The 27,507-nt window shown below is 48.0% G+C and overlaps 1 protein-coding gene across 7 annotated transcripts in view; it reads left to right on the top strand.

The window, feature by feature from the left end:
* Positions 1-27,507, top strand: part of LOC119458271 (glucoside xylosyltransferase 1) — a 364,373-nt gene that overhangs the window by 278,734 nt on the left and 58,132 nt on the right. Inside the window, exon 3 of one of the 7 annotated variants that reach the window (XM_049670974.1) lies at positions 16,340-16,471. The exons of the other annotated variants lie outside the window; for them this stretch is intronic. Coding sequence (XP_049526931.1) covers positions 16,340-16,471 — 132 coding nt within the window. The remainder of the gene's footprint in view (positions 1-16,339; positions 16,472-27,507) is intronic. 7 annotated transcript variants of the gene reach the window in all.

Genomic DNA, 27,507 nt, shown 5'->3' with positions numbered 1-27,507 from the left:
AAGGAGTCATCAGAAATAAAGTGAGCGAAAAGAGACAGTGAATTGGATGTAAACAAAGGAAACAAAAGGACCACGGAGATTTACAAGAATGAGATGAAAGAAATTACAAGGGAAATCTGTACGATAACACAAAGAGCAGTGCCTTGCTATTTGAGGCTCGAACGGTTCCTTATGTAGAAAGGACGAGCGCTGTACTTACAAACTGCGAGGCAGTACAGTAGCTGACGACATGTTTTGACGAGTAGCCACCTGCATTTAGAAAGGACGGCCCTATATGATCCCCAAGGTGCATCACTCTGACATACCCTTTTACTTATTAAGAAAAGAGCTATACACTACTTATTTTTTCGCTGATATGGTGGCAGACTGCGGAATATGCAATAGTGCCAACAAGATGTGTTTCATGACTCCACTTGACACATATCCGCATGATCTCGCGCAAAAAAGATCGCACGCTTATCAAGCTTTACGCGACGATTGTCCTACAGTGTTATCTGCACGAAAATCTTCAGAGGATGCTGCAAGATACGAAGCAGGTGGAACACCACCAAATGGTCAACGTGCCGTTGACCAGAGGCAGTAGCTGTTATAACAGCTCCTGCCACTGCATCGTAACCACTGAGTCTGACTTTGGCATGGGGAATCCTCGAAGAAATCAGTGGTAACGAAGTTGCTGTATCACCACAAAAGTACACACTGAAGGCCTCCGATCATCACGTTTTCTAGCGCCGTAACCATGACCTGGGCTTGAAAACTAGCACGAGGGAGCCTCACGACACTTCGATAACCGCACTACCAGCAAAGGACTACTTTTCCAAATTTCAGTAACAATGCCAGCGAGCAGTCTCCACGTTCAAATCCTGCTAATTGTGCGAGGAACCGTTAAGAGACCCTACTATGAGTGCCACTAACGACGTCACATTCACCAACGCTGTGTATGCCACTATAGTTGCAACGCACAACACTCGATTAATGGATCAATTCACAACACGTTGTGCTAGGACACTCAGAGTACCATGAAGATTTCCCGACTCATTCAGCATCGCCTTTCTTCTTAATTGGATTGATGGCACAAAGACCGTGCGCTTTTCTCTTTTATTTATTGAACCAGCCACGGCAAACAACAAGCTCCTAACCGGAAGCCAGACCCCAGGTGGTCAAAAGAACCCCAGGTGCCACCCACTTGTCCACCACTGATAATCAGATATGGTTTTGGCACAGGAGGTCAACCTGCTTGTTGATGGTATTAGAGGCTTAGCAAGATTTGATGCCGAATTGTGAAAACAGACGTTGACAATCTTTCTTTCCTCTCTTTTTTAGAGTGTAGAAGAAATAAGAGCAACATTTCCCCGAGTCTCATTCGATCATAAAAACGCAGTCTGCCAAAAAAAGTAAGCTTCAATTTGAAATAATATGTTTGTGTCCGACGAGTGGTCCTCTAGGTAAAAAATCAGACGAGTGAAGCACTCGCGAAAAACAGAGACCCCCTCCGCAGTAAAATATAAGTTCACAATCTACAGTCAACGAACACCAGATAAAGCCAACGTCGGGACAAGTTATAAGCACGTTACAGGCATAAAAAGCAACTTGCAGAATTTTGTCATGACGAGCAAGCTGAAAGTCAAAGTGACCACTAAACAAAACACTAAGCTGACTCCAACCTTTGAACCATACGAGTGCGATTGCTCCATACATTTGCAGAACGTACATTGGTCACAAGCATCCGATAAGGCTAAGAAAGTAAGTATTAGAATCATTTGAAAATGAGCAATTCCAGAACAAGCATTTCAATAGCTATTCCGTGTGTCTTTTTGATAATTAATTCGAATAGCATATTGCAAAATGGTAATAGGTGACAAGAAACCGCTTGTCACTGTCATCTAAAAGCTGGCCATCAAGTTAAGTGTTCACTTGCCACTCACGCCGTGTGTGTTCCCTGTTTTAGTGCACTGCAAGCTAGTGATGAAGAACGAACAGGTCCGACCATCGGTGCTTGGGTAAACGCATTTACCAGAGTAAAGTGGTTTACCCGTAGGCAGCGCGGTTAGGCACTGTTGTCTGTCAAAAACAGCCTTGAAGTTTTTCTAATCGCGTTTTTTTTTCTCTATGATGGAGCGCTTACCGAAGCACACATACGTGAGGTTGAACCAATGGAATTTTCAGCACTAAGTGGTCTGTCCTAACTTCTTTCAGCAAATTTTATGGGTAAGTTTCAAGCTTGCGCGAAACAATTTATCACGAATTTGTGAATTTAATGGGGTAATAGCCCAGAATACTCGCTCAGTTTTCGTGAAATCTGAGATTCGGAATGAGCTACTGGGGCCGATGCAATTTCTATTGTGCAAAGAGCAGTTCTTGGCGAGAGAAAGCGTACTCATGGTGTAGCAATTGCAGATATTGTGTGAGCGCAGCTTTAGTTATTTATTTATTTCAACATACTGTCAACCCCTGGGGTTTTTACAGGAGAAAAGAGCTATAGCAATATAGCTCTTGCTGATATATATATATATATATTATATAATATATATCAGCAAAGAGCTATATATATTATATATATATATCAGCAAAGAGCTATTTATATATATATAGATAATATATATATATATCAGCAATATGTCTGATATGAATATAATTCTAGCTAATAAAAACGAAGCAATCACAAATGCGCTAGCGAACGCAGAAACGCAAACATGCAAAATACAATGTTAGTCTTCTTTTTTATAATGTGATTCTGCTTGCTTTGTAATTAGGTGCAGATTAGCAGTTTCGGCGGTTACACTTTAACACTCTGTCACTAATGAAGTCCATCATCTATGATGGCTTGTATTTGTGCAGAACGGAACAACAAGTGTCATGGCTGGTATCCGCCTTACGCACCTCCTACTCGGCCTGTGTGCGTTAGCAGCACTTGGCGGCCTTCTTGTGACTCGCCTTGGTTACATCAACGTGGATGTCAATTTTTCCCAGCTCCGTGATATAGCCCAGGACAGAGACCGGGATTCTGACGCCATCAGCGACGTGGTTCTCGTCAAGCCCACTCCAAGGTGAGTAATCCTCAACTGCTCCTCGAGAACTTTTCTCGGAGTTCGCATACCTGAAAAACATTCCCACGGAACCCACCTCACGATAGCCGTCAACGTCAATGCGATTAGCATTCAAGCAATGTAGCCACCATAGAGGTAATATAACCAACTCTACAGGAAGAGCTCCCCATAGCGCCCACGCGTTGAAATCGGCAACAGCAAGGGCGTAGCCATGCTGCTACTCTGTGCATGCGCGCAGGCGCAGGCGACGAGATGCGATTAAGACGAGACGCACAATCAACGCGATCCCGAGCCTCTCTCAGTATGTCGCCACCATCTAGTTCAGGCGCCTGCAAACAAATTCTTTCGTGCACCGTAAATTTTACGTCTATATTTTATATATATCCCTTGGATCTTTCTCAAAAGCATACGGAATTATCTTTAGAGATAGACCATACGTGCGTTCTACGTGTAAACGCTTCTTTTTCCATCATATTTTGAGTATTCTTGTAGGGTTACGAAAATCAAACATGGCGGCGCCATCGCGGTCGCCACTTCTTTCGCCCAGCTTTTCCTTTAAAGTAGCGACCCGCCCTACTGCCACCGCCGAAACAAGTCATGTATGAGCTGTGTACTGCGGCCTGGGTCCTCTCTTGCGCCATGGATGGATTGGTGGATAGATAATATGAGCGTTCCCTTTAAAACGGGACGGTGGGTTGCGCCACCAAGCTCTTGTTTATTTTTTGCCAAGTGTCCATATTCACAGACTAAGAATCCCCAGCATCAAAACTTTCTGAACCACTATTGGAAACTTTGATTTTGTACGCCTCCCGTGTTTGTGGTCTCCCTACCTTTCTGCCACTAAACTTCCAATCGCTTTTTACTATATTGGGGGCGTGTTTGCTTTTCCCCTGCTATTCCTGAAATCAAGGCCTTCAAGGCGGCCAGAGCAGCCTAAACCGACAGCTGGGCAGATATCTTCAGGTTCTAATAAAACATGTTCCGTCGTTTCCCTAGCTTTACCGCAGCAAGCACATGCTTATTCTACCTTGGTGTGCCTTGCTGGCGTCCTGATCTCGCTTAGAAAAGTAAACTTCACTTTCAGTTATAAGTTGTTTCTTTCCTTGTTTCGTTTTTTTTTTCTTTTGAGGTAGTTAATTATAGCAGGCGTCTTTCCATTGCCGCCACCCAAGTTCCCATGCTGCTCACTATACCGGTCGCATACTTGCTGGTAACCTTCCTAGTTGCTTTCCTCCACGGTGAGTCAATGTTTTTCCTGTACAAATATCTGAACACTCTCGCAACCAATTTACTTTCTTTCATATACCTCAGTCATTCTTCAAAATCAAGATTCCTCTGAGCTTCCCTCACTACAAAACTTGTCCAGTCCATATCACCCTGCACAGCTTCTTTTGTAGTCTTCCCGTGAGCGCCCAATGCGACTGCGTCCCGCAGACTTTTGGCTGCCATCGAGTCCTGATTGTACCTCTGACTTCAAGCAAACAACTGCATTTTCCGAGTGCAAGTCCTGGAACTATTACACCTTTCCACATACGCCGGAGCACCTCATGCCTAATGTATCCCTATAGCGCTCTGTGTTTCATTATGACCTCATTTCTCTGCCCCTTTGCTGTTATTCTTTTAGCAGCAAGAGCTGTTTAAGCCGGCCGTTAGTCCGCTAGTCCACAAAAATGTCGGGCCATCCTGGCGGTAGTGCAGAAAGGGTCCAAGCGCAATGGCGCATACCCTGTAAACTACCTGTGATGACAACCTGTGATCACCCTGTGATCACACCGATACTCGGAAAGCATCCAGTGCGTCGATTTTACGTGCAAATTATCGCCTTCTTGAAGATTCAAGGTGAGGGCTGCCTGGCCGAAGCCTAACCGAACGGGAGTGATCACAGCCATTGGCGGCTGGCCACCCGCTGTAGCCGAGAGATATCTGTTAGAAGATAATCCTGGGCAAGGCCAAACTGAACCCTATCACAATCGCCTTGGTCGGCGTAGACCCTGAAAACACCCAAACCTCCGAAACACGGAAATCAATGTCGCAATCAGCAGGTGAAAGCAACGATTTTGATGACAATGAGGGAGGCTGGTTTACGGTTGCCCGTAAACGCCGACGCTACGCCACATTCGACAACTACGACTGGAGAATTCAAACCAGACCGCTACGCCCAACCAGGCACACGAATTAAAACCACGGCTACCACCAATTCCACCGTCAGACTACAAGATCGCCTTCCGTCCACGAGACGGCCTCGACTTCAGCAAATGGCAATCTCATCACGTCGCCCGAGCGGTGAGTCAAGCTTCCCACATTACTGCAACCGAATCTGACGCGCTCACACTGAGAATCCGCAACGAACAGAACCTGGCAGTGGCGAGTACGCCAAAGGAGGAGCGGGCGGAAGCATCAGACGGATCACTGCCCTCCAACTTGGTGGGAAGGAGTACCAAGTATGCGCATACGTGGCCGGCCCGACATTTCCTCTAAGGGAGTTGCCACTGGGATCGACAGTGAAACTCATCCGGACGAACTAATGGATATAATCTACGCTCCCCGCAAGCACCGATTCTCTTTGCACGCATGCTCGGAAAGCCGACGGCTGCTCCCATCACCTTCGGCGGGCTGGAAGTTCCCAGAATAATTTTTTTTATTATGTAGGCGAACTTCTATCTCCACCCTACCGACCGCTATCTCAGGTATGCAGCATATGCCTGAAAACCGGGCACAGGGCGGACATCTGTCCCACGCCGGAGAGTGCCCGGTGGAAGAACTGCGGACACGAAAAACCCACCGGAGGACCACCAATGCCAACCGAATTGTGTGCAGTGTGGAGGTGATCACTCAGTTACGGACCCAAGCTGTCTAGCCAGGCAACGCAAACCCTTCAACAAATCACACTTCTTACGTAACGCCGGCTACACCAGTGACCCCAACAACATTCACACCACCAACAACCCTGGGACAGCACTAACCAACCTACAAACTCCCAGGTAAAAATCGCCGCCAGCTTCCACGGAGACAAACGTAGACAGAGGCAGATCACACCAAAGATCAACGGACTCAAAGAAACGAGATCAATTGAGGGACACGTCCATATCCAGATCACAAAGCCTACCGCGCGCCAGGACACCCCGACATGAACTGGCATGAAGCAGCTGCAAACGCACCAAACGGCAGGAATCATGGTCAACCGTCAACATGTTGAGAAGAGCAAGAGGAAAGGCCTCACGAAGGGCCCTGGAACGAATCCACCCGAGGTGAGCTGGGACGAGCGGCTTTCAAACTCTTCCCCCTTACCTTCTCCCTCTGCCACCAATTTTCCACCCTTTACAACATGCACACGCAGTAGTCATACAGGGCAGGTACCTCTCACAAGTAGCTTCGCTGGCAACGTCCCAAGTGCAGGAATGATTAATGACATAGCCCGGAACGCTTAGGCAAGAGATGCGAACATTAGTAAACGAAATGGCAATAACTCTTTGACAGGAATTACCCCAGTTAAAATCACGAGTTTCAACAAGATAGAGAGTGTCTGAGCAACGAAATGCCACGGGAAAAGACAGGAACTCAAGGAGAGTTTCACGCAAGATAGGCAGGAACTGAAAGAATAAATCAAAACCACATTGCAACACATGTTCAGTAAGCTAACCCAAGAATTTGGACACAAATTCGCGACGAAGTTACTCAAATGGTCGCCCACAACGCCACCCCAACCACACCCGTGTTAGTCCGCTCGAGGCAAGAAAAGATATCCGGACACATACATACACACGCTCTTCATCTCAGGCCTGTTTACATTAAATCATGGCTAGACAGCAAAATCTAGCGCAAGCACAACCCACCAAAATTTGGCGATGGAGCTGCCGCAGTTTCCGCAGGAAACTAGGAAAACTAACGCAGTTCATACACGCACAGACACACACATCAGAAATATACGCACTACAAGAAACATACAATGAACCTAAACAGACTGGATACAATACTTTTCCATACAAACAACACCACAATGGTCCGGTTAAACAGCTACATTAGTGTCAAAGAGGTTAACCGCAATCGACCACGCCTCCGAACACACACCGCACGTACTCATCGAAATCAATTCCTGTAGACCGGAAAGAGCCCAGCTTCTTCGTCCTAACATCTATAGCGCCCCTAAAGGGCGGGAAAACTGTTTGGACGGGCTCTTCAAACACGCACGAAAGGAAGAAAAGCAACGGTTACTTATCGTAGGGGACTTCAATGCAGCACACCCAACGTGGGGTTAACGAGACAACTAATCCAAAGGGTCGACGGGTAGCACAACTAGGCTTAACCATTATGACAGACGCAGCCCACCCAACGAGAATAAGCAACAGGTCAGTCGAGACACTGCCCGGACCTTACGCTGATCAAAGATATCAGGTACCAGGGATGGCACAACCTCGATGAGACCCTCGATAGGGACCACCATATAACAGGAACGCATATAATAACACCGCGAACAAAAATCAAAGAACGTAAAATACGAATGGTGGATTACGACAAGTTCGACAGCGGCGCTAAGCAAGATAGCATCAACGAAACCTACGAAGGCGGCTTTAAACCAGAAACTCAGCAGGAATGGATCCGAGAAATTCAGACAATTCCGTGCGACTACGAAAATCATCGACAACTCACCCGAACATCCCGATGTTAACAGGCACCTATTACACGTTTGGGAGGCTCGCCATTGCCTGTAAAAAAAGGTGGAAAGAGCAAAAACACAACTCGCAAGCTCAGGCAACGGATATCCGCCTTAACAGCCCAGGCGGAAAGTGACGCTACCGAACTAACGCGAAAAAAATTGGAAGAACCTATGCAATCAAATGCAGGTACCTTTGGGCAGCCGCCAAAGACGGGTGGGTACTGCTTAGAAATATCATCGACTCCAATCAAACCCAAAGCCTACGAGCAGCTACACAGTGAATAATCTTGAGACAGGGGCACCTGGGTCTGAAGGAAATAGTTCGGCACGTATGTCTGTGGTGCAGTCAGGCGGTAATGAACGTCAGAGGCGCACGAATGGATTACAACGAACATTTATCTAAACATGATAGGACTGAGACCAAGACAAGCACTTAAACATTGACTACAGAGCAAAGGTTCACACTACTACACTAAGACGCGCAGCGTTCAACACACAAAGTCCTGATGGTCAACGGTCGGCGAGGCGGTTGTCTCGAGCAGTCGCGACAATTCCGTTGGAGATGGCCCTCGTGGGAGGCGAGCCAAGGCAGGATGACAGAACTGGTCATCGATGAGGCAGGCGACCCCACGGCTGTATTACCGTGGCCAGAGCTCGAATGGGTGTCACGGGTGGCTTCCACCGCCACAACTCCACGGGCCACCTCGAGCAAGAGGCGGTCTCAACGCAAAGGCTTGTCGGGTCACAAAGCCTGAGGCCTCGCCCCGGACGAAGCTGCTCAACAGGCGGCAACGAGCAGGCAGCAGCCAGGCCTGGTCACGCCATCCGCGTCTTACCTTAGGTATATCCCGGAACGTGGCCTGCGTCTTCCAAGACGAGCCCCCTAAGGCGCGCGCAAGCTGCCCCTGCGTACAACTGAGGGAGGGTCCCCGTGTCTGGATTATTGTAAATGTACACTAAGTCATAGATTGTATGCAAAATGATTCAGGAAGGATCGGGATGATAATTTCTTCTCTCTTTCGAGATGGAAGCCGAATGCCAGTTCATACTGGGACCAGTCTTCTCATGAGCTTCTGCTAGGGCGCTGGAAACCGTGTGTCTTTTGGCTACATCATTGCGGTGCTGCTGTAGCCTCTTTCAAAATTTCCCGTCTCGGCCTACGTACACGCCTGGCAGTCCTGGCAAGGAATTTTGTAGATGACGCCGGGATATTTTCTTTTTCGAGGCGGTCTTTGACTCGGACGAGTTGTTGTTTTAGCTTGCTTGAAGGGACGTGGCAGATTGTACATCATAATCTTTGAAATTCTTGACATTGACTCGCTCACGCCTCGTGCATATGGGAGAGACGCCCGTTTCCTTGTTCTCATCGGCCTGATAGGGGGTTCAGCGGCACGCTTTTCTTGTCTTTATAAACTGGACGTGGTAGCCATTGCTGACCAAATCCTGCGTCACTCTCTTCAACTCAGCTCTGCATGCGTCAGTAGTCGAGCACAATCGGAATGCACGGGTGAACAGTGTAGAGGCAACAGATCGATAGTATCCAACGGGATGGGCTGAATCAAAGTGAAGCTATTTCCCTGTGTGGGTAGGCTTCGATAAACGCTTGTTGAAAGGCCAGGTGCAGTACGCATGACTTCAACGTCATGGAAAATCAGGCGACCATTAACTTCTTCTTCAACGCTCTATTGTGCCTTGGAAAGAGTTCAGGTGCTGCAGAGAAGGTGCGACGTCTTCGCGGCGGATAATGGAAAAACAATCGTCTACATACCGCAGGAACAATTTTCGAGCGGGCTGGAACGTCGTGAGGGCTTTATCTTCGAGGGCTTCCAAGGCAATGTTGGTACAAGACACTGACACCGACGCTCTCATTGCCATTCCAAACACCTGCCTGTAAAATGATCCATTAAATGAAAATTATGCGTTGCGTAAGCAAAATTCCAAGAGGCGGAACACGTGAGTCGACTTCGAATGGGGTGCGCGAAGGCATAGATGAGTCGTTTTGCAATGCTGTTCGGCAGGAGTCCACAGCATAATCCACAGGTATGCGTGTGAACATAGACTTAATGTCAATGGAGACCATGACGTCTTCGCTGTCTAAGGTCACCTTTCTGACCTTGTCGACAAAATCAGCGGAGTCCTTTACGTACGTCGACGTTCGTCCAACGAGGGGTCGGAGCACACCATGAAGATAGCCAAGAGACGATGCAACGGAGGGTGAGTGTAGTCTACTATAGGCCATGTTCTTTCCTCGCCAGACGAGTTTTCGTCAAACCCTATACTTCAAACGAGCTTATATAGATTATTCCCATGCGGAGCCTTCGGAATTAGACAAAGACATCCCACAACATGAAGTTAGAGCGGCACTGCATCGAATAGTACGCAACACCGCCAAGGGAGCAGACGGAATACAGTACCAGCTTTTAAGAAACCTCGACGAACGATCGGTAAAAACTTACGGATTATTTTCAATGTCATGGGCTAGAGTGCACGCTGCCACAAGAATGACGGCACGCCTATATTACAATGATGCCAAAACCAGGCAAGCAACCCTCTCTAAACCAACTGAGACCCATCTCGCTCACATCATGCATAGGAAAGTGATTCGAAAACGTCGTCCTGGCTAGGCTTCAGCCGTACCTCGAAGAGCAAGCCTTATTGCCGCACACAATGTTCGGTTTCCGACCGGGGCTATGCACTCAAGACGTACTGCTTTAAATTAAGGAAGAGATAATTGACTATTTCAGCACCCAACAAGCGAAGCCGGGTTGACCTCGATGTGCGCTCCCGAAATGTAATTTGCCACATATGCTGTGGCAATGCCCCACGCTGCGCGTGGCTGCAGGGTCTCAAGCCACGGAAGAAGAATGGACCGCTCTCCTCAGCAGTCCCCACGAGGACGACCAACTTCGGGCTGTCCAGAGAGCCCACGACCTGGCCGCCGAGTTCAACCTCCAGGTCCCGTCATGGACGCGGCCCGCAAACGAGCCCCCTTAGGGGGACTTGCTCTTCTCAGGACAAATAAGGTTCAATTCAGTTCAGTTGAAAGCACTGACTCCCTGTGTAACGTAGCTGTTGCGAGGGAAAGGGGGAAGTCAGTATGTTTCTGTTTTTGCCAGCATAGATTAGGAGTGCAGCTATTATCAACTACACCAGCTTCTAGATTACCGGGCTACGCGCAATCATGCTTCGCAATTATCGCTTACAGTGCCTCTTGAAATTTCAGTCTTCAGTATTGAGGTTTCAGTAGGCCATCGTAATAGCTCGACAACTGCAGGTTTAACGTGTACTGAATTTTGTACATGACGCTGCTGTGTGTGTCAATTTCCATTCGACTTCTTCTATCGTCAACTATTTGCACGGACGGTCTCGCGCGTTGCTCGTGTTTCGTTGTAGGCGCACCGTAACCACGGATATAGAAACTGGCGGGAGCTACACCAGGCACTCATTTGCCGTATGCTCAACGAAGCAGGCTGTACTCTCAAGTACTCATGATCATTTTCTCCGAGACGGAAAGTTACCCTAACTCTAGAACCACTTATTTCGTTTTACAGCAAGAGAATGACCCTGGTGTTCGTCATATGCGAGGGCCATTTTCGATCTTGGCATCGTTGCGGTCAAGTCAGCTGTAGCCTACTCCACGTCAAGATTACACTTAGTCGTCATCGCAGATAAACGGAACGAGGAAAAGATGCGAAGAGAGGTAAGCCTTCAGTGTATGTCATAGAAGTCTTCTATTGCACAAGGGCGTCACATTTCTTAAGCGTCACAACGTTTCTATTGCACAAGGTCGAGCAGCGATTCTTGATGATTGTTTCTACTAATCCACTGAATAGGCCAAAACATTTCGGCTTGATTAACACCCTATAAAGTGGTTTAAGGTTTTCTTCATTCCAAAAGCGCCATGGGTCCTAGTTTACACAATTGGTCCTTGGTTATTGCATGCTACCTACACCCCAACACACCCGCCAACGCTCCCAAATCACCATGCTTTTTGGTTTATGTTTCAATTACAATGGACTCTTGTCAATGTGTATTTGGTGATTGCTTTTCCCACCACTAGCCTCATCACAGCGTGAGTGTAAGGAACGTGATTCGTCCCAACGACGTCCACTCCATGGTTTTATTTCTTCCTGTGTGGCATAGGACTTGGATGTGCAAGATCCTCAATGCAGAATTCCACCGACAAGCACGCTTCTACACAATATCTCTACCGAGTTGTTTTGGAGGCTTTGGTACGCGAAGTAAACTTGCCTAGAATACCGTCGCGCAAAGGGCTAACCTGCCCGGTGAAACGTGTACCACCTATATCGATGAGATCTTCAAGCTGTACAAACTAGTCCATATGCGAATGCTCGAGGAACATAATCGCCTGCTCATGGGGATCGCGAAGCTAGTCTGACTGGCAAGGAAACGGCGGGCTCCGCTTCAAACATTACACGTCATTGACGTACTATCGGCCTAAAATGAAACGCGAACATCGGAGCACGTGGCCGAAGCGTAACTGAAGGTATCATCATCATCATGCTATACTTATGTCCACGGCCGGACGAAGGCCTCGGCCTGCGATCTCCAATGACCCCTGTCTCGCGTTGGCTGATTCCAATTTGCGCTTGCAAATGTCCTAACTTCACCAGCCCACCTAGTTTTCTGCCATCCTCGACTGCGCTTCCCTTCTCTTTGTTTCCATTCTGTAACTCTAATGGTCCACCGGCCATCCATCCTACGCATTACACGGCCTTCCCAGCTCCATTTTTGCCTCTTAATATTAACTAGAATATCGGCTATTCCTGCTTGCTCTCTGATCCACACCGCCCTCTTCCTGTCTCTGAACGTTAGACCTAACATTTTTCGTTCCATCGCTCTTTGTGCGGCCCTTAACTTGTTCTCGAGCTTCTTTGATAACCTCCAAGTTTCTGCCCCATATGTCGTCACCAGTAGAATGCAATGATTGTACACTTTTCTTTTCAACGACAATGGTAAGCTTCCAGTCAGGATTTGGCAATGCCTGCCGCATGCACTCCAAGCCAATTTTGTTCTTCTGTAAATTTCCTTCTCATGATCAGGGTCCCCTGTGACTAACTGACCTAGATAAACGTAATCCTTTACAGACTGTAGAAGCTGACTGGCGATCCTGAATTATTGTTCCCTTCCCAGGTTATTGAACATTATTTTGTCTTCTGCATATTATTCTTCAACCCCACTCTTACACTTTCTCGGTTAAGGTCCTTGATCATTTGTTTTAGTTCGTTCCCATTGTTGCTGAAGAGGACAATGTCATCTCGAACCGAAGCCTGCTGAGATATTGGCCATTGACCCTCACTCCTGACCCTCACTCACTCCAATCACTGATCCTCACTCCTACTGAAGGTATATGCGCGCCATTCAGTCATCACCATTGACAGGCGCGCCATATCTGGTAAGACCGCACGGCACGATGATGCTCCTCCTATAGTGCGATATTTCGTTTCAGTTCTGGTTCTCTTTGTTTGACAGAGAAAAGAAAATGCAAAGAAAATAGAAGCAAGAATATCGCAGTTATCGTTTCACTGGACGAGTATTATCGCCCAGTGAGGCGAAACTGGATGTGCTGTCGGCGTCAAATTAAACGCGAACAGCGGTGTGCGGGGTACAGTTTGCGACGTCTAAACGTCTTCATCACTAGAGATGGATTCGATCATCCAGTTTGCCTGCAGGGGGCGAGGACGATTGTGCTGCTGCGATATTTTAGCAAGTGGCATCTTTCGTTTTCTTCTCTCGCTTTCAAATAAGGGAACCTGAACAGAAACAAAATATCGCAGTAGGGGGGGGGGCATCGTTCGGTCTTGCGGTCAAACCAGATGTGCGCGCTTCTCAGTGGTGAAGACTGGACAGCGCGCACTTCAGTTATGCTTCGGGCACCCGCTGCGCTGTGCGCGTTTCATTAGACGCCGCTAGCATGTCATATACTTTCAGAGCAATATAATATTGTTGAAGTTGCACAGTATAAAAGAAACGCTGTTTTTACGCATTGCATGCACTTCTATAAAAGCTAATTGCAATGCCTACTTCATCAAAACTTCGCTTCAAACACGCTCCAATACGTGCGTTGGACCAAGAGCACTGTACGAGCTGAATTTTTAACAGCGAAGCTGTTTACGCCGACCGTCAGTCCGCGTGTGGCGAACAAAAAACCTCGCTGAATGATGACGTCACCTGCGTTCCCTAGCAAGCACCTGCCACAGCTGCGCCTCGCTTCTCCTAGCTCCTCCGCCACCGCGCCAGTGATGACGTCACTGCACGTTGCATAGCGCAGCTTCTAACACCGACACCGCGTTGCGGTGCCGACACCGCGTTCCAGCAGACCCACTCCATCAATGCGATCGCCTAGCAATCACTTACCTAGCTTCGTCCAGCCATGTCATTGCTTCACGACGCAATTCTTGCTTTTTTTAGTCATGAAAACACTTTGTGAAGCTTTGCCATGACGTCAAACTGATTATAAAGATCATGTCGCCGCGACGGCGACACCCGCAACTCTCGTAGACTTCAGACTGAGCAAATGTAACATGAGACGGCGAAGAAGTACAAGACTCCCGAAGAAGAAGCCGCTCAGCTGGAAGCTCGTCGTGCCGTCAGCCGAAAACGAATGCGGCCATTGCATGCTCATACGGAGTATCAGGCGGAGTATCATTCAGAGCCTAGCAAAACTTAGCCGAACGTAGAAAAACTTAACTGACCCTAGCGATACTGGAGGAATCTAGGTGATCAATAGCTCCAATGTTGTGATCACTAGCTCCAACTTACTGCAAGCTGCGCTAATTTTTTCGTCCCGGGCCCGCACTAAAAACTCAATGTACCTGCCTTAAAAACGGCATTGTTTAAGTGTGTGTGCAAAGACATTATAAAACTGCAGTCACAATAAGCACTGCAGAACCTTTTCCGACAGAGGAAGTGTGTAGCTAACATAAAAAGGACGATAAAAGGAAAGGCTAGGTTGACAATTTCGGGCAGGACGTTTTTTTCAAGCCCTAATGTAACACTTATTGTTGTGAACATCCATAATCACGCACACTCGTAAAATAAAGTGGCAGTTTTGCACAGGCGAAGCGTTGACAGCGTTAACCAGGTTCAGCGTTACGCTCGGACTCCTTGCGCGGCGTTCTAACAATACGCGGAGGCGTCATGCGACACAGCACGCAAGGCAAGTGTTGCTGCGCAGCAGGAAACGAACAACGTGCAAGGAGACATACGAGACACGTCACAACGTTGGCGCCACGAGGAACGTCGGCAATGCGTTAGCGGTGTCACACCTCGGTGGTTCGCGAGCTCAGACCAACGGAAAAAAAGAAAACAGCCGGAGTTTGTCAGCGCTAGATTGAGCTCGACGCCTTTCCTATTGACCTTTCCATACAGACGGGCTGGTGAGCACACAGCTGCAGCAGTGCTAATGTATGCGCGCACAATACCCAAGCCAGGAGGGGAAGTCCTGGCTCCGTAAGAGATAACTGAGCGGAATTTGAGTGCGCGAACAACACATAGCTCGGTCTCATAGCCTGCGTGGCACTGGGCGTTACTTGGTATCGCCGCTCTTGCAGCTAAACAAACTCCCCACCTCTATATATACCTCTTCAAACCCTCCCCGCATGGTGCAAGCTTGAGCGTCGATACCGGGACACCAGAACAGTGGCAGAAAGATTCTAAAATAATATTAGGTGCATAGCAGCTAAAAGTACAAACAAAAGTAAAAGTACGAAGTCTAATTTGGGCACGACAAATATGACAATAGGAAAAGTACTGCCTGGCCTACGTTTGAGAGCCCATGACAAAACACTCCTGAAAGGTTAATTTATGGTGCAGGAACATTACGAATGCGGTTAAGGTGTAAGTGATCTATGTTACAGTGCGGCAACCATAACGCTATTTTCAAAGGGGTACTATAATTAAAAAAGCAATGAAATAGAGCAACTGCTTTATAATAATCATATCGAGAGTGATTAAATAATGCAATAACAAAAGTGGTAACAGTCGCCCTGCATCTAGAGATATTGCAGGGCTTTTTTTTCTGTTGTGAGAACAAAGTTTCTTTTTGCTGAAAGAAAATGAACTGCAATTATATTTAGATGATTTAAATTAAAACTAATTAGAAAAAAATCGCATTGTTCTTTCTCTATTTTGTTTTTGTTTTTTGCTGCAGTACTTCACCAACAGTTCTTCGAACTTCAAATTTGAGTTTCCCACAGGATGTTTTGTATGTATGCAGAGTACCCTCGTGTGCCTGAAGGCCCAACCTAGATGAATGGGCCTGGGCTGCACAGGCCCAGGGCTTCAAGCCCGAGCCCGGCCGAGGCCCGGATTACATCTGGCTCGGGCTTTCGGGTAGGCCCGGGCCACTTGCCCTGGCCCGTGCAGTCATTTAGTTCAAGCTGCATTTTTTTTTCAACATGATCGCTTGCCTGACATATAAGATATTCTTCATTTGTGAAACAATTGCACTGAAATATCTCCTCCCATAAAAGTATTTGTTGATTCGTCTTGGGACTGTGTATACGTGAGTTACAGATAAGATCACGGTATTAATGACTACTTTGCATAGAATATTTCATTGCTAACTTTTGATATGATCTTTTTTATGCCTCGGCTGCCACACCCGTGTTGCTTGAAGTACTCATCTTGGCCAGATAGCGTCAAGAAGCGTGTTAGCTGTGATGTAAAGCCAGTGTGGTTCCCCAAGGAAAACTACCACCAGTGGTGGGCAATGTTCAGGCCTTGCGCTACGCAGAGGCTTTTTTTACCGGTATGTATGTTTCTGAATATATATCCTTTTCAGGTACCAATAAATTTTGAGCTTTGATAATGTATTTACGCAACTTCAGTCTTCAGAATGATAAAAAATGGGCAACTGTACAACATATTCGGTATTTTCGATTCTTGAATAAGCTTTATATTGTTTACTGAACTTGGACTCCAAGCGATAACTTTCTACGGGAATGTCAGATTTGAGAATATGCTACGAGAGACACATGCTACGAGAGACACATTCTGCCAGGGGCAGACGACAAAAAAGACGGTTCTGTCGGGTGCTGGTGGCTGTCCACCATCTTGGCTACTGTGTCTGTCTAGTGTAAATACAGTGTAAATAGTCCCGCCTTGTGTCGTTTACGTAACATCTTTGTGGTGGAAGTGCTGGGTAGTTCCCTGTTTCCATCACGGAGCTCCGCAACGGCCGCTTCATCACGCTTCCGACCATGTCAGTCGGTGCAGGCACCACGTCTTCACCCGCTGCCCCTCCCGTGGCTCCCACCTACATCGTTCTGCCTCCTGCTCGTGATCCTGGAGTCTTTTCCGGCCAGGATGGGGTTGACGTCGACAAATGGCTCAACCTTTACGAACGGATCAGCGCCAGCTACAGGTGGGACCCGACCCTTATGCTCGCCAACGTGCTTTTTTACCTCGATGGCCCACCACGGGTGTGGTTCGAGACGCACGAGGCGGACATTACAAGCTGGGACTCTTTCAAAGAGAAGATACGCGACCTTTTCGGGGACAGCACTGGCCGGCAGCATGCTGCGCGGAATGAACTTGCGACTCGTGCACAGACATCCTCCGAGTCATACGTCTCTTACATCCAGGACGTTATCGCTCTTTGCCGCCAGGTTGACGAGCACATGCCTGAGTCCGAGAGGGTTTCTCATGTGCTCAAAGGTATCGCTGACGATGCCTTTAACCTGCTCGTGTACACCAACGTTGATACCGTCGACACAATCATCAAAGAGTGTCGGCGGTTTGAACATGCCAAGAGCCGCCGTATAACCCAGAGATTCACCCGGCTGCCCAATACGGCTGCAAGTTCATCGTGTGATGCCGTTCGCCTGCCGCCAACCTGTGACCACATTACCCGTATTGTTCGTCGCGAGATTGAAGCTGCCTGTCCTGCACCTATTCCACCACCCGTGTTTCCATCCCACGCCAGTGACCCAACGCCGCCATCAGTGTCCCTCATTCAAGCTGTCGTAAGGCAGGAGTTTGCCAATCTCGGCCTTCCATCGGCGTGCCCACTGACTCGTCCTGACGCTCAGCCTTATTCCTCTGGACCTGCTCGACGATCCTACACCTCTCCTGTCTCCTTCCGCAACCCTGCGGAATGGAGAACGCCCGATGATCAGCCCATCTGCTTCTCCTGTCATCAAGCCGGGCACATAGCTCGTTATTGCCGTCGCCGTTGGACCTACACATCTCGCCAGACCTCCATGTACCCTACTCCTTTCAGACGTCCAGCCGCTGGTTCCTCTACTTACCACTCGTCGTCCTCCCACGAGCCTCTTCCCTCTGACGCCACTGCTCCTGTTCGCCGCTTCTCCCGCTCCCCGTCGCCACAACGCCGCCAGTCCCGCTCTCCGCAGCCTCGCCGCTTTTCCTCGCCGTCCTTCTCTGGACGCTCGCCGCCGGAAAACTAGATAGTGCAGCTTATGGAGGTGAAGCTGCAATGCCGTTGTCCCCTGCAAATCCTCTGCTGACTCTGCCCACTCACCATAGCCTTCTAGAAGTCAAAGTCGACAATGTTCCTGTGACCGCCCTCATCGACACTGGTGCACAGTTGTCTATTATGAGTGCCCCTTTACGCCGCCGCCTGAAGAAGATTATGACTCCGTCTACGACACAGACAATACGTGTTGCCGATGGTGGTGCTGTTCAAGTGATCGGAATGTGCACCGCCCGTGTTAGCATTGCCGGTCGTCACACTGTCGTACTTTTTGCCGTCCTTGCTCACTGCCCCATGACCTTATCCTTGGCCTTGACTTTCTTTCGGCACACTCGGCCTTAATTGATTGTTCCTCTGAAACACTCTGTCTCGATCTTCCTCTTCTATCAGATGCCTGTGAAACGACCGTCAGCCGCTTAAGCCCCGCCGCCTTTGTTCACCTACCGCCTCGAGCCGTTACGTACGTGTGTTTGTCATCGACCCCACCCGTTCCTGACGGCGACTATATCGTCATTCCGATTACTGACGTACGCCTGACGCGCAATGTTACTGTGCCACATACCATCGCGACATTATCAGATAACTGTGTGTTCCTCCCGCTACTAAACTTTGGTCTGACCCCTCAAGTGTTGCCCCACAAGATGTCACTTGCCCACCTCACCGCTATAACAGACCATGACGTCAAGGTTGTCGCAATAACTGCGCCTGAAGAAGCTGAAGTTTCCCGGTCACCAATTTCTGACGACAGAATTTTTCGCAAAATGATTGCATCAGACCTTTCTCCTGACCAGGCCGACGCTCTCTGTCGGGTTTTGGCCTCATACAGCGACATTTTTGACATTCGTGATCGACCCCTGGGTCAGACTAAGATTGTCACCCACCGAATCAACACTGGCGACTCTTTGCCCATTCACCGTCGACCTTACCGTGTGTCCGCATCAGAGCGCGATGTTATTCAAAAAGAAGTGGCAAAAATGCTTGCGAAGGACATCATCGAACCATCATCTAGTCCTTGGGCCTCCCCCTTCTTATTAGTAAAGAAGACAGACGGCTCCTGGCGTTTCTGCATTGATTATCGGCACCTCAACAAAATCACCAAGAAGGACGTGTACCCTCTTCCACGTATCGACGACGCCCTCGACTGCCTCCATGGTGCCACCTTCTTTTCCTCCCTGGACCTTCGATCTGGCTACTGGCAAATCGCTGTAGACGACCTGGATCGCGAGAAGACCGCCTTCGTGACCCCTGACGGCCTTTACCAATTCAAGGTCATGCCTTTCGGTCTCTGCAATGCACCAGCCACCTTTGAGAGAATGATGGACACGCTGCTTCAAGGATTTAAATGGTCGACGTGTTTATGTTACCTGGACGACGTGATAATTTTCTCTCCCACTTTCGCAACACACCTTGAGCGGCTTTCGACCATTCTAGCAATTTTCCGACGAGCTGGCCTTCAGCTCAATTCCTCGAAGTGCCACTTCGCTCTTCGTCAAATTACTGTGCTGGGCCACCTCGTTGACGCTTCCGGTGTCCGACCAGACCCAGCGAAGGTACGCGCTGTCACGAATTTCCCCGTTCCTCGATCTGTCCATGACGTTCGTAGTTTCGTGGGGCTGTGCTCCTACTTTCGCCGTTTCGTGAAAAACTTTGCGGCGCTCGCACGTCCACTCACTGACCTTCTCAAGCAAGACGTCCCGTTTTGTTGGAGTCCTCTACAAGCTAACGCCTTCTCTGAGCTCATCGCCGCCCTAACGACTCCACCTATTCTTGCCCATTTTGACCCAGCTGCTCCCACAGAAGTACGCACAGACGCTAGTGGCCACGGCATCGGTGCAGTTTTAGCCCAAAACCAACGCGGCATTGATCGTGTTATTGCGTACGCAAGTCGTCTCCTTTCGAAATCTGAACGCAATTACTCGATTACGGAACGGGAATGTCTTGCCCTTGTCTGGGCGGTTTCGACATTCCGTCCTTACTTGTATGGCCGCCCTTTTCGTGTTGTCACAGATCACCACGCTCTCTGTTGGCTTGCCTCACTGAAGGACCCCACTGGACGACTTGGTCGTTGGGCGCTGCGCCTTCAGGAGTACTCGTACTCAGTTACCTACAAGTCTGGCCGCCTCCATCTGGACGCTGACTGCTTGTCCCGCTACCCTGTTGACCAACCAGACGGATCGGAAATCGAACATAGCCCCTGCGTTATGTCCATGTATCAGTTTCTCCAGATTGGTGACGAACAACGCCGTGATGATTCTTTGCGATCGCTCATTGACCGGCTGGAATCGGCACCTAACGACGCCTCACTGCGCATGTTCGTCCTCGTGAATGGCACACTTTACCGTCGTAACGTCCAGTCCGATGGCCTTGAGCTGCTTCTCGTTGTGCCTAAACATCTGCGTTCAACGGTCCTACATGAGCTTCACGACGAACCAACTGCTGGTCACCTTGGAGTATCCCGCACGTACGACCGTGTCCGGCGCCGCTTCTTTTGGCGTGGTCTCGCCCGGTCTGTTCGACGTTACGTGACCTCCTGCGATAAATGCCAACGTCGGAAACGTCCTGCTGCACCCCCTGCTGGTCTACTTCAACCACTCTCCATCCCGACCGCACCATTCTTCCGTGTTGGTTTAGACCTTCTCGGCCCCTTTCCTGAGTCAAGATCCGGCAACAAGTGGGTCGCCGTTGCTATCGATTATGCGACCAGGTATGCAATCACTCGAGCGCTCCCCACCAGCACTGCTACTGACGTTGCCGATTTTTTGTTCCACGATGTTATTCTACACCATGGCGCCCCTAGCCAATTGCTCACAGATCGAGGCCGTGCATTTTTATCCCGAGTAATCGGCGATCTTTTGCGCTCCTCCTCAACGCAGCACAAGTTGACCACCGCCTACCATCCTCAAACAAATGGCCTCACCGAGCGCCTCAATCGCACCCTCACGGACATGCTCTCAATGTATGTTTCCTCCGACCACCGCGACTGGGACCTGGCGCTGCCTTACGTGACCTTCGCCTACAATTCATCGCGTCACGATACCGCCGGTTATTCACCCTTTTACATGCTCTTTGGCCGTGAACCGACGTTGCCAATGGACACCCTACTTCCGGCTGCTGCCGCGCCGCCTAGCGAATATGCACGTGATGCCATCGCTCGTGCCGATCATGCGCGTCAGATCGCCCGCTCTAGGCTGTCGGCCTCGCAAGCGACCCAAAAGCGCCTCTATGACAGCCGGCATCATGACGTTCGCTTCTCACCCGGTGCCTTAGTTCTCCTGTGGTGTCCATTCCGTCGTGTGGGCCTATCCGAGAAGTTGTTATCTCGGTACACGGGTCCTTACCGAATCATCCGCCAGGTCACGGACGTCACCTACGAGATTGTTCCCGTCTCTCCGACTTTGCCGCCTGCGATCGCTCCCAGTGACATTGTTCACGTCAGCAGGCTGAAAGCATACCACCCTCCTTCTGACGACAATGTTTGAAGTGCGCCGAGACGGCGCTTCCACCGCCGGGGGTAATGCTACGAGAGACACATGCTACGAGAGACACATTCTGCCAGGGGCAGACGACAAAAAAGACGGTTCTGTCGGGTGCTGGTGGCTGTCCACCATCTTGGCTACTGTGTCTGTCTAGTGTAAATACAGTGTAAATAGTCCCGCCTTGTGTCGTTTTACGTAACAATATCAATTATTTCGTGTCTATCCAACTTTTTTCTCTCACTTTTTTTTGGAAAACACCTGTCTAGCTACTTCAAAATTATGACTGATGGAAATCGATGCTACAAACTACGATGAAAGTAGCACCGCTACATGGCGACATGTTCACGCCATATCTACCTTACAACCCGTTTTACTAAAACGCTTTACAAATATTACTCGCACTTGTTGCACAGGTACAAGCAGAAGTATTTTAGGATACATTCTGCATGTTTTACATGTCAATACTTCCCTCAGTGTTCGCTTTTGAAACACTCTCTTGGGATTGAGGAATATATTGAGAAATACCATAGATCGCCACATTGATTCACTATAAACCTCTAAATCAAGCTTTGCCGCAAGGCAAGTACACCACTGGCATAAGAAAACCAAGGCTTTCTCAGTCTTCACCACAAATTAGGTGTGCCGAGTCCTTTCTTAAAGTTAGTGTCTTGATAGACGAGATGGACTTGGTGTTCTCTTTGCCATTACGCCGCCAAAGTAATCTCTTTTCATGAACTTTATGCACTACAACGTAAAGAGCACTGCGTAAGGGCACATGATGCCCTCGTTGTTTGCAATGAACTAATGAACTTCCGATAATAAAATAGGTTGAAATCACGCTTGAATAGCATTAAGAAGGAACAAAATTAATATTTAGAAATAAGTCGACTTACAAATTTCAAGAATTCAGGTCTGCAATGATGTTTTCCTGGGTTCCTTGCATGCTTCGCCAAAAATGCGCGTAGCGTAAATAGCGCAGTACTTTTTACAATTACTGCTTCGATTTCATCACTTCAGTGACACGCTCAAGGTTCCCACTTTCTTTTTTTTTTTTTTTTTTTTGTTGCCACCCTCCTGTCTCGCCGCAGATGTTTGCTGAAGAGTTACTTGTCTTTGAGGTTTACACTGAAAAGAAATATAACTACAGTCAGATGCGCCATAAGAGTCAATCAACTGAAACAAGGTGCCCTTTATAATATGGCAAATGAATTATGCGGGAAAGCGCATGGTAGCAACAAGTCTTATGAATGCAAACACTGCCTTCCACTCGACAGTAACATGAGACTGTAATGGAAACCTATACGTGTGTCTGGGAAAGCAAGCTCCACAGACTGAAAACAAATTAAGTCCCATTATGTGAGTCAAACCTGAGACCAACGCATTGCCTAGATTGACGCTGTAACGTCTGAGCTAACCAAAAAAAATGTTTTCCCATTCACAAAGTGGACTATCACGCCCAGTCACTTGTTGACTCTTGAATCCACGTACAAGCATGTATGTTACACGAAAGAAAGGCGAATAAATTGCGAATACCTTATACTACTTTGCGGACTCCCCAATTAATTCAGGCAAGCTGTGCTCGCGACAAAGGTTCCAAGCCGTGGAACGCATCTGCTGCTCATGACGTGTCCGAGGAACTTCAGCTATTCAGAACCACAGTAGTATTAGACTGTTTGAACGGTCAGATGTATTGATTCTTCACTTTTTGCATTCGCTTGAAGAGGTCGGATAAATGGTTCATGACAAACGACTAGGTCGTCAAGTCGCAATAGATAGTCCTGCCCTTTCATTTCAACGAGAACAGGGTCCACAATTTACTGGGAAGTACCAGGGTTCAAGCACAAATCAAATGGGGCCACTCCAAGTTCGTCGGGATGGTAAAGGCTGATTTAGGCTACTCCGACACGACATCGATTTTGCTCTGCAGACTGATGACGACAGCAGTTTACAGGACGGCAAACGCTGTGGCCGATGGTATAAAGTACTTAAGGAAGACGCTGTCACCAACAGTCAGCAGACCAGAACCGGTGCCGTGTCAGCCTTGTGTGAATGAGCCTTAAGGAGTGGCCGCACTCGTTTAAGTGAATCGAGTGGCGAGCAATTCTGGACCCACCGAAATCGATCTATGGAGTGGCCGCTGCGGGGTGTAATTAGGGACGCGTTCTAGTTAACTTCTTGAGCACTGTGTATTCGCCGCTTAGTTTGCGTTGAAGTGAGAAGCAGCAAGAAGGTCAATTCGCTTCTTGCTGTCGCCACACTTCCTCACACCAGCGTTTCCACAGCGAGTTTCCGCGGTAATCTAGTGAGATGCTTGTGCGCGCGTGACACCATGCTTGTTAATTTAGTTAATAAGCGAATGTTTAGAAATTTCAACGGCGGTAAAACTGCTATCCTAACTTTGTATAGCTGTCTACTAATTTGCTATCACAATCAATGCTTCGCCTTTTGGGCGACACTGCGACTTTTTAAGCGAAGCTTTATAGGCTCACAAGTGTCGGCGGTGGTGGTGGTGGTGTCATGCTGAAAAATGAGCCGATTCTGATGATTGTGCAGAAAGGGTCCAAGCTCAATGGCACATACCAGGGACAAGAAAGAAAGAATGAAAACAAAGAAAGAAAGGAAACAAAGGAAGGAAGGAAGACAGAAAGAAATATAGAAAAAAGAAAGAAATCACGTGTGGCGCACACCTGCATTGGATATGCTAGACGCGTGATCACGTGACACGCCTGATCACGTGAGACGCGGACGACCGATCAGGTTCGTTTGGTGTGTCACGAGGCCCTAGCGACATGGAATGAAAGCGGGTTGGCGCGCACTCCTCCGGGCTTCCCTCGCCTCATATCAGTTTCGGCGAACAGATGGGAAGGCCACGTGTGGTGTGCTGTGCAAAGGAGCAAGCTTCGTTTGATGAACGCTGGCGTGAACTCGCTCGGGAAAGGGCTCGTCGTCAACGTGCCCATTCTAGCGTGAGGGCTTCCCTAGCAGAGGCTCGCCGTCAACAACGAGCAGAGAATCCCGAGGCGACGGCTTCCGAACTTTACGCTGACGAAGGTCAGATACACACACGACAAGCTTTGCTTACCCCCAGGCTTACAAAGCGACGCTGGCATTGTTACAGTTCATGAAGTCGGCTGGCCTCAGTGACCGATTGTGAAGTGTTGGACAACCACACGTGTTCATACTGAGAGTACTTTCTTCCCTCTCTGCCCTGTCTTTCGTTTCATCCGTTTAAACCCCTTCCCCCGTGTAGGGTAGCAAACCAGACTTGCGTCTGGTTAACCTCCCTGCCTTTGCTTTCTTCGTTTTCCTCCTCCTTCGCTTACCCCCATTTTCTCGACAGGGGAAGAGCTGGTGATTTTTTGGGGGGGAGGGTCTGCTGCTTGAGTAAAAGTTAGCCGGCAATTTTCACATTAATGACGTACCTCTAATGAAAATCCAATAAACCTGGTGGGCTTTATTAAGAGGAGCTGGCTCAGCGCTTCCGAAAAGGGTTTGTTGGTCCACGGTCTCGAGTTGGAGCTTGTCCACTTGTTCTTGCCGCCTTTGCCTGACTTTTCTATGTGCCGTCCCATTACTCAAGGTGTCATTAATGGTCCTGTAACATGCCCTTATGGTCTGTTGGTTAGGGTCCTCAATCGTTTGCTGCAAGTCATATACAGCGTCACTAAGCTGAAAAATGGCATCTGCAAACCTCAGGTGTCTGAGATGATTAACGTTATCTTCATACCTAAACCTCACCACTTTTACATACATTTTTTTCAGCATGCTGCACTTATAATTACTGAACTGTACCTCCTCCCCTGACCTCCTTCGTAATTGGTATCTACCGCTTTTCTTGGGAAGAATACATGACTTTAGAAAATGGGCACCTTGAGAGCGAGTTTCGGTTTAGGCACCTTCCCACTGAGCGCGGCAATCCAATACGATCTCTCCGACAATCCACGATAGCCAGATAGAGCTTGAGATGCGTCGGCGCTGAAAATTGAATTTCTTTACACTGTTTGTTTTATCACTATCTTAGGGGCCATCACTTGTCACTTATTTTCTATGAGGCCTATAAATGTGTCAACATACCATTATACAGGGCGTTTCAGCGAACACTTTCAAACAGTTTTCAAGGTTGCCTTTGGCATATAGCACAATTCCAGTATAAGGTTGTCTACTCAAGGAGGGGGACATTACTTACACAAGAAATTGAAATGCGTATTCTACTAACAAAATTATCTGATTAAGTTTTTAACTAATTACCTTATGTCCCATATTGCAATTTACACATTCTAGCCATGGAGTTCGCAAGCCTTGGGGCGAATTCTCAGGATCACATCAATTTGGAGATAATAATTCCTGAACTTTGCGGTGAAATGCGTTGGCGTTCCAGAGACTTCCTTAATAAGACGTTTTATGGTTTGAAGCACAACAGTGGAACGCCTTGCGAACTCCACGGCTAGAATTTGTAAATTGCAATATGGGACATAAGGTAATTAGTTAAAACTGAATTAGAGAAAATTATTAATTAGTCGATTATGCATTTGAATTTCTTGTGCAAGTCCGGTCCGCCTCTTCGAGTAGACCAGCTCATGAACTAGAATTGTGCTATCTGCCACAGGAAAACTTCAGACATCTTTGAAATTGTTCCCTGAAACACCCGGTATAAAGGGCTACCATTTTAACGTGATGGCGTTAAGGGCCCGGTGTCGCAAGAAATCCAGTGTCGGGGAGTCGCCGCTAGGGGTCAAGCAAGGCGGACGCGCCTTACATGAGCTCCAACTACAACAAGCTCTGTCAGTGTTCTGGATCTTTGGATTACATCGAATTTGGTGTTGAAGTAGACAGTTTGTTCGACGGAACTACCTGTTAGTACTGGAGTGGAACTGGATATCCAAAGACTTTTTTTACGGCGAATCTGTATACCACTCGTTGGTCGGAAAATTTCCTGGCGCAAACAGCAAATGTCAGGTAAACAATAGAAGGCAAACGACATACCTCTCTTTGCAATCAGGCTAACTGCATATATATATATATATATATATATATATATACATATATATATATGCTGTATATATACAGGGTGTTTGGTTAACTTGGGCCAAACATTGAAAATATGCAAATGGCACGTAGCTAGTTGGTTAGAACCAAGGTAATGTTGTTTGCCGCCGCTTAGAGATACTCAGAGTATTTTGGCATTCCACTTAATTAGGTAATTAGTCCTAATTAATAATCAACTTCTCAAATATTATAATTAGACGAAAGGTGTCAATGAGAACATTCAGAGCAACATGCAAAAATACCGATACGGCTTCCTGTTGCTCACTACGTGCTACATAAAGTGTTTTTTTTTCGAGCGTAAAAGAAACCCGCGAATACACGCGAAGGGCCTGGAGCAGCCAGTAACGCGGCACTTTTGTCCATCATCATGACCTCTCACCCCTCTGATAAGCACGTATTCCCTCAACCAGTGAGGATCTGGCAATGGTATTGTAGGGGCATACAACGCAAAAGAAATTATTCCTCCACCTGCAGCAGGCAACGCCCTTGCCAGATTTCATCGCCGTACAGGAACCCCACAAAAAAAAAACAACGCATATTAACCGGCTATCAAGCTATACCGCCCCCAAACACCTCCACACTATGGGTCACCATGTATGTTCATCGCAATATTGCATACGTCACGCCATCAGGCCTATATTGCTCAAATTAGCCTTCAAAGCATGCTTCAAACCATAAGCACTTTCCTGCTGCCACGCGTGCGGCTTTTAGCTCTGACTGTCCCCTTCTGGGTTGGATATGATTTCACGAAGCAAGGCCAAATACGCTATCATTAAAGGAAAAGCGCGTGGCCAACACGAACTGTCTCGTATCTTATTATCATAAACG

The sequence above is a fragment of the Dermacentor silvarum genome, chromosome 7, assembly GCF_013339745.2.
Source record: "Dermacentor silvarum isolate Dsil-2018 chromosome 7, BIME_Dsil_1.4, whole genome shotgun sequence".
In the NCBI taxonomy this organism is placed as follows: domain Eukaryota; kingdom Metazoa; phylum Arthropoda; class Arachnida; order Ixodida; family Ixodidae; genus Dermacentor; species Dermacentor silvarum.
The sequence above is the reverse complement of the archived record's forward strand: the minus strand, read 5'-3'. Positions and strand labels throughout refer to the sequence as shown.